Source organism: Microtus ochrogaster, linkage group LG5, assembly GCF_000317375.1.
Source record: "Microtus ochrogaster isolate Prairie Vole_2 linkage group LG5, MicOch1.0, whole genome shotgun sequence".
NCBI classification, from domain to species: domain Eukaryota; kingdom Metazoa; phylum Chordata; class Mammalia; order Rodentia; family Cricetidae; genus Microtus; species Microtus ochrogaster.
Window position 1 is genome coordinate 63,315,752 of NC_022031.1, and position 8,439 is coordinate 63,324,190.

At 39.4% G+C, this 8,439-nt stretch overlaps 1 protein-coding gene across 1 annotated transcript in view; it reads right to left on the minus strand.

Moving 5' to 3' along the window:
• Positions 1-201: 201 nt before the first annotated feature.
• The window catches only part of Lrrc69 (leucine rich repeat containing 69), a 69,958-nt gene continuing 61,720 nt past the window's right edge, over positions 202-8,439 (minus strand). Inside the window, exon 8 of the mRNA XM_005362329.2 lies at positions 202-535. Coding sequence (XP_005362386.1) covers positions 425-535 — 111 coding nt within the window. The 3' untranslated portion in view covers positions 202-424. The remainder of the gene's footprint in view (positions 536-8,439) is intronic.

An 8,439-nucleotide genomic window follows, 5' to 3' on the forward strand; every position in this document is an offset into this window, starting at 1 on the left:
TGAACGAAGATTCTAGATCATATCAACGATATTAGTGGCTCAAATGAAATCCTACAAATACAGTATAGCTACTTCACCGTAATGAGTACTTCTCTTTCAACTGCAAAAGGCTCATCAATGAAACAAGCCTCTCCATTAAATTCTCTCAGAATTTTCTAGAAAAGAGAAGTGGAACTCATAAAGGTATGGGAAAGGTCAACATTCGGGTGCCATGCAGATTAATTTTCCCCACTTTGAAGTTTGTTCTAAGCCAATAGAAACATCTAGAAACAGAGCCATCCTAGAGGCCAACTGCAGTGCTTATAGTGTGAGTTTAACAACTCATCTTCCTTTGTTTCATGGCTTGGAAGGGAGCAGATTGAGAATGGCATTAGCAGTGAAACACGAGCTGCCCTTGAGGCTGTGAAGGAATATCTCAACTGCTCTACTCTTGAGCAATTCCAAAGAGATTAGGACCACGCCGGTCGAAGCATTGGTAGGAACAAAGCAATATCCGCAGAGGTATCAGATGTAGGTTCCTGCTTATCTTCCAGTTCTGAAAAGAAAGATGGACAGTCAAATTAAGATATTCCCAAGAAGTATGGTTAGGGGTAGGGTTATTTCACTTAGTGTTTGAGAAAGATGAGTAACGCCCTTGCTCTCCTGGTTCTACTGCATCTACCTCCTAAATTCCAGGATTACAGGCCGGTATCAGAGAGCCTGGTTGGTCTACTATTTTTGAGTAAAATATTCATTTTATCAGAAGTTTCAAAACACTGACTTCTAAATGACATGCTGTTCTATTTACAGGAAACTGTTCTTCTATCACACATAAACAAGAGTAACCCTCTGACAAAGGCATATTTAACACTAAACAAAATCTAAATGATAAAACTTTATTTGTGCTTTTACCAAAACACTAATACATAATCTATAATCTGACCATACAGTGCTAGAGATGCCAATAAAACCTTACACTCTACATGAGAAAGGAGTTTTAACCAGCAAGTATTTACTAAATAGCGTCTTGATTCTGCCTGTCTTGCATGCACTTGCTATATGAAAATTCTAAATTTATTTGTTCATTTTCTGTAATGTTCTTTAAGATCAGCATGGGCTGAGTTTTAATCAAACTATTCAACACATGAATTAAGGGACCTTCAAGTATTTCTCATCTTATTTCTCCATGCACAAAACAGGTAGTTAAAAACTGCCTGCCAACTTAGTGTACATATCTTAATCCCAGCCTCGACCTCGGCAAGGCCTCGTATGACTCTATCATGACCAAAAGGGGAGAGAACAAATCCTCCAGACTCAACACAGCTCTCACTGAAGAAACCCAAAGCAGAGGTAAATGGCATGAGATTTAATTGGTTGATCCTACTCACTTTCATCATAAAATCCTCTGGCCGACATCATCCCAAACCACAGGAGAGATGAGATGGCTATTGTGTTCACTCTTTCACCAGAATACGTTGAAATCCTATTTAGATGTTTGAAAATTTACCATCCACTCTGAGAGTAACAGCCTTCTAATGCTGGCAATGTCTGGGTGGGAAACTGAAGGCAAAGGTCATCCCATTGCCCAGCCTCACCGTGACTGTGAAGTGCTATCCTGCCCATATAGTATTCCGGATGCAGAAAGCTAAAGGTTTCCCACATGCTAATCAATGAGCAGGCATTCCGTGGACGCCCTGGTAAGCATCTCTGTTTTGCCTTTCTGGGGCTTATTGCTCACATGGATGGAAAAGAACTCGTTTACTTCTTGGAACCATTTGTCCCTCCTTCTCCAACCTTGCGGCATCGACTGGGAGAGAGCCGTCCATTCCACTGGCTGGCTCAGTCACAGCTCAACCTTCTGATAATGTGATCAGTCTATAAGCACACAGCACAGAACTAGTCAGTAATACCAGAGAATGTCAACTCTGGGCTTTGGGACCACTGAAAAAGTAGCACGCCCTCTTCCAAAGGGCACTGTTTAGGAAGTTCCTACATGATAACAAAGACAAGATGAAGAACAAGCAAAAGTAATAACTAGAAAGGGACAGATAATAATCAATAGATGACAAATTTGGGGTTCTGATCTAGTCATAGGTAAATATTATATTCAGCCAGACCCACTCTTTACTACTTGAATTAATATGTGAACTTTGTTTCTGTAACTTGCAACCAAGAATACAGATAAATTATAAGTAATCTAAAATTTACATGACACTAGGCACAGTGCCAGGAATATAAAAATATGTAGGGAATAATCTCTGTCTCCAAGAATTTTCTTGGGAATTGGTTGGAAAGATAAGAAATAAAGAGACACAAAATAACTAGAAACATATGACGAAGCCAAGTAGTAAGTTCTATAAGAACATAGAGAAAGGAACAACCACAACAGGCTGCGTAATAAGCAAGAGTTTGCAGCCTAAAGGAAAGGTGGTCTGGTTTCAGAAGAATTACTTAGTATGTGGTTACCTGCAGGGTAGACAAAGGACATATCTAAAACTTAAAATGTCCTTAGTGTATCTGAGAAACAAAACAAGGAAAGCAATAAATGAATCATAAAATATTGAATTATGTGCTATTGATACTAAATATACAAGACTAGAAATGAAAAGGATTCCTGTTGCGGCTTTTGTAATATTAGCTGTATAGAAGATTTTAGGTCTACTCTAGGATGAGATAATATCACTTTAGATTGTGTTAGCTAAATGATGAAATGATGGTGTGAAATCTAACGGCAAAAATCAAAACTAATGTGGCTTTCATAAACTAGATGAGCCTCTAGTCTAAAGGAAACAGTTATTTTCTGCTCCATTATAATATATTAAAAATAAACCATAACGCATCTATTTTAATCAGCACTTATTTGATATGCCAAAATAATTAAGAGATCCATAAACCAAGAGATTGTCGGAGAGACAACATAAATCAAGGACGCTATACTGTGAGACTAACTAAAGTACTTTGTTCGACTTTCTCTGTGAAATAAAAAGTTTATAATAGAAACTCCTAATGGTATTTCCTATTCCACTGTGGTTTTTTTGCCATGTCCCTCATGTCATTAAGAAACTGCCTGGGAAGAGTTTGGGTTGGCTTTTGCCAAAAGCAGGAATGCAAACTTTCTTTACCCCTTCTCAGGGGAATGATCATTTATTGTTTATTTATTTACAATAAAATGGATTGTTTACACATTCATGGTGAAAATGCCATTGTCAGTTATAATGTGAACTTCGCTGCTTATTATTCTCTGGTAATTTCTATTCGTGGCACAATACTTCTCAGGGATATGAACTGGTTTCTGGAAATTATATGAGAAAAATGAGTTGACATAATTTCTTGGTATTGCAATTTTTGTATAGAATCACCATCTTCTATACTGTTTTATGAAATATTGACGTGATCCACGTGCTTCCAAAGAATGCTCATCTAAATTCTTATCTCTATTTGCAGCATCCCAGCAGCTATTTCTACTGGTCTGACATACGCCATCTGAAGTGACCACATTACAGAAGAACAATGGCACTCCTTCCCAGAAAGCACCTCTCTTCACAAATGTAAATTAAGAAACCTCGTGACTCTGTCAAAAATAATTATCACTCTGGTGGATAGCTGATAAAAATTAAAACACAAAATGTTACCATACAATGGAGTCGATACTCCAACTAGATAATGTATGTCACCAAGTAAAACCTCCAGTGGCAGGAATAGGTTACACATCTGTTGAGTCATCGGCTAAAGGGGTCCCAGGATCCTGCAAATATTACAGGCTATTTCCAAGGATATTGTTTCCTTTCACAACCTAATGATAAGACCCTATTACTGAAGCCAACACGTACTTATGTCATTGAAGAATTAGCTCTGGTGTCTAACTAGAAGATTCCCCTGCCCACTGCATAGCATTCATGGTGCTAGCAGTAATTCAGCATACTACCAGAGGACAAAGGCAGTCTTCCATTTTACCTTGTAAAACACGCGACCTACAACAGTGACCTACCTAGAAGATATATTAGTATAATAGTAGAATGAATGTTTGGAGGGCAACCATACCTGACACTGCTGAAATGGTCAAGAACTTAAGACTAGATGGGCCTAGTGAAAATTCTATTATTGCACTAAACTGCTATTATTGCACTAAAGGAACATAGCAATAAAGTGATTACTAATAACATATTGATATACCCGAATATCAGTGTTTCACTCAACCCTTTTCTGAGACACTGCAAGGAAACAATGTCTTCCAGAACAACAGGATTTGTGCACAGATGAACTCACAGAGACTATGAGAGCAAGCCTAAGACCTGTATGGGTTTAAGCTAGATGGATTACTAAAACTGACATGAGAAAAAGACACTGGTTCCTTCTGCTAACCAAGAACCTTATGTAATTGATACCCACTGGGAAAGAGAAAATCCATTTTCTCTAATGGAGTGTCACTGGGTGTATCAACCACAAACCAGGGAAGGCCCCATGCCCAAGAGTAGTTGGCCAACACAAAACAAATTCCATGGTTTCCTAGTGAAATTTTTGTTTCATTTTGTTTGTTTTGTTTTGAATTTTTTCTTAGTTGTCGTTTGGTTGTTTTAATTTTTGTTTGTTTGTATTTGAGAGAGAAAGAACATGAAGTTGAGTAGATTGGGATGTGAAGAGGCTCCTGGAGGAGATGAAGGGAAAGATAAAACATCAAAATACATTGTATGAAAAATAATTTAAAAAATAAAAAATAAAACACAAAACAAAACAGTGTTTTGCCAAATCAAAATCAGAGAAAAGTTTATGATTAGACATGATTTTATTTTGAAAGGAAATCATTTTAGCAGAAGAGTGAAATGTTATAATGATATCTAGTGTTCCAGTTCTCAATATGTATAAGGGGAAGCATATTTCCTAAAGCAAATAAAAACAATTATAACATCTTCCTATTTTAGAAAAAGTTAGTTTTCCACTTAAGTTCTATGTTCGTTAAGTGGTAGCGCTGGTTATACTTACCCTTTCAACATGGTTGGTGATAATCACTGCCACATTTAACTTTAGGAATTCCAAGCCTATTGACATATCCAATTATAAAATAAGTGCCAAGCTAAATGTGGGTTATTCAATCACAAGTGGCCAGCTCTAAACACATGTCCGTCTTAGTAGGTTTTGTGTGTGCTTGTGCTCACACACACATGAGCCCATGAGCTCATGTGAAAAGACAGACAATGATAGATAAATGAATAGTAGATGATAGGTAGGTAGGTAGGTAGGTAGGTAGGTAGGTAGGTAGGTAGATAGATAGATAGATAGATGACAGATAAATCTAGCAATAATAATTAAGATGTGAATTTGGGGAGTAGAGGAGATATGGGAAGAGATGGAGTTGAAGGGAGGCAAGAGAGAAGGTGCAAATGATGAAAATACAATACTACATATGAAATTCTTTTTAAAAAATAAGTAGAAGAGGGATTCGGTAGATAAGGTCCAAATGATGTAATTTAAAATGAGAAGGTATACCAACATTGGCTTGAAGAGGAAGGAAGGGCCACGATCCAAGAAATGTGAAAATCCTCTTGAAGTTAAAAAGAGCAAAGCAGTAGACATTCTTCCTGAGTCACATAGCCTTTAGCTTTAGCTCAACAAGACCCATATTGTATTTCTAATATACTGGAATATAAAACAATCCATTTTGTTGTTAAGCTGCCAAGTTTGTGGTAAACTGATATGGAATAGAAACCAATAGTCTCATGTTCCAAATTAGCAGGACTTGCAAAATCATAAAGCCTCCCAATCCCCAGGGAATCCACATACTTTGAAGCTAGAAGATACTTTAATTGACTAGATGAGGAAAACAGTCCATATAGAAGGCAAATGTTCTAGAAAAGGCTCCTTGCTTCTGACACAGGACTAGAATCCAAGATCACTAAGTCGTAGATTTGTTTTAGGCATAGTGTGTCTCCAAGCATCCTTCACTAACAAGGAATTTTGAACACCCATATAGTATAGTCTGATGGCATAAACAGTTGGAGAAATGTCCAGATGATAGCTATTAAGACGCTGGTCCCAGCTTATGGGGAAGCACACTCACTCTGATCACATGGCTCTCAACATGTCTACGATGAAACACGTTCATTGGGATTCTGTAGGTATCACTTGAAACATGACCTATCTTCCAGAATCGCTCCCCTCCAGATGTATCTTTCTTCTTTGTATCCCTCTCAGACATTTTCCATGCTCAATGACTGACTTCTGCCACCCTTTCTTCCCAGAGTGCTGGAGACTGTTATTCTCAGGTGTGTGACTTCTGTTGGCCCTGCATTTCTTTAGCTCTGTGAAGCTGTGGTACTGTGCCTGTCTAAAGCACCTGATGGTCCAATAAAGAGGTGAACGGCCAATAGTGAGGCAGGAGCAAGGATAGGAGGGACTGGCAGGCAGAGAGGATAGATAGAAAGAGAAACAGGAGAAAGAGGAGCCAGAGAACAAGGAGAGGAAGACATCAGGGGTCAGTCATCCAGCTACAAAGCCAGCCATGGAAAAAGAAGTTAAGGAAGGCATACAGAAACAGAGTAAGGTAAAAGCCCAGAGGCAAAAGGTAGGCAGGATAACTTAAGAAGAGAAAAACTGGTGAGAAACAAGCCAAGTTAAGGCCAGGCATTCATAAGTAATAATAAGCCTCCATGTGATTTATTTCAGATCTGGGTGGCAGGCCCCTCAAAAAGTCAAAAGAGTAAAAGATCACCCCAATGTGGGGTGGCAATAGTCCTCTTTTTTAATGGTTGCTGCCTTTTAAGCAACAGCTATCCTGGTCAGCAACTGCAACTCCACCACTACCTAGGCCACAAGAGCCTGAAAAAATTCTGTTCCCTCGGGCACTGACTCTTTCAAGGCTGCGAAGAGAACTTATCTAGATCTCTGTCCTGCTAAAGAACTCAAGATTCAAAGGTTGAGGTTGAACCCTGCTTCCCAGGGCAGCTGAATAGCAAGCAGCTCACCCAAGCTCTCCTCCTAGCCTCTGCCAAGAAGTCTTCCTGCCTTTTCTCGCCCCTCCTTCTCCACCTCCCTACTACTTCCTGTCAGCTACATGCTGACGCAGGCTCCAGACCACAGGTGAATTTTATTTAATTAAACACATCTTTGCATCAAAAAACAGATGTTCCAGAGGATAAACAAAAGTCACATACTTTAGGGGCTGGAGTGATAGCTCGGTGGTTACGAGCACTGGCTGCTCTTCCAGAGGACCTGGGTTCAATTCCCAGCATCCACGTGGCAGCTCATGGCTGTCTGAAACCCCAAATGCAAGGGATATAACTCTCACACACACACACACACATGCAGGCAAAATGCCAATGCACATAAAATAAATTATTGAATACTGAAAGCTACAGAAAAAATTTTTTAAAAATAACACACTTTAATATTCTACAACACAGGGATTTTTCCAGGCAGACGCAGGTTAAGATCTTTCCTGGTAAGCCAGCTCATGGGCTACACAGATTATTAAAAATGGGTTAGATCAATATGTAAGAGCTAGCCAATAAGAGGCTGAAACTAATGGGTCAAGCAATGTTTAAAAGAATACAGTTTCGGTGTAATTATTTCGGGTATAAATAAAGCTAGCCATGCGGGCGGCCGGGTGCCAGGAATATAGCCCGCCGCTCCGCTCAATCAACCCCGCTGCTCCTATCTCAACACTCCCTCCATTTTCACTGCTGGCCCTGATCCCTGCACAAGACAATCAATAACTTTTTTAGCACCTCTCCTCTCCAGTTCAACTAATCCAGCACCCACCGCCAAAATGATCCTAACACATACCTTATCTTTCACCACTGACTCCACCCACAGAGAGGACTACCCTTTGAGAGGTTTGTAGTATTTAGACAAATTCTTTACAATGTCTCCTCCTCCCAAATCTACAAATGAACCTTATTGCCTCACTCCTTGCTCCTCTATGCTGTTCTCTTGTCCTAACCCCGCCTTCCTGCTTCCTTAATCATGTATACGAATTCTACCTATCTTAAGAACAAGCTTTCCGGACACGTCCTAGGACAGACAACAGGAGTGACCTTTTCACCCACATTGAAAGCTTCTACATGATTGACGTCTACTCCTCGTGTAATACTTAACTTTCAGTTCTAGGGCCTTATGCATCTTTAGAGTTTAAGCTCAAATTTGAAACTATTTTCAATTTAGCAGTTCCCCTGCAAAGCTGCTTTACACGTACCATCAGGATCTTTAGGCTTAAAGAATGGTCTCACATATTTATGAAGTGATTAAAAATAATTTCTAAAATCCAAGATGTATATTCAGAACAGCAAATCCTCAAAACCAGTACTGACAACACCAGCATTGTGTACTGTTCTCAAGTTAACCACCCCACCCTAGGACCATACACATACGCCAAGGACAGGTGAGCATAGTCAAGGACAGGTGAGCATAGTCAAGGACAGGTGAGCATAGTCAAGGACAGGTGAGCACAGTCAAGGACAGGTGAGC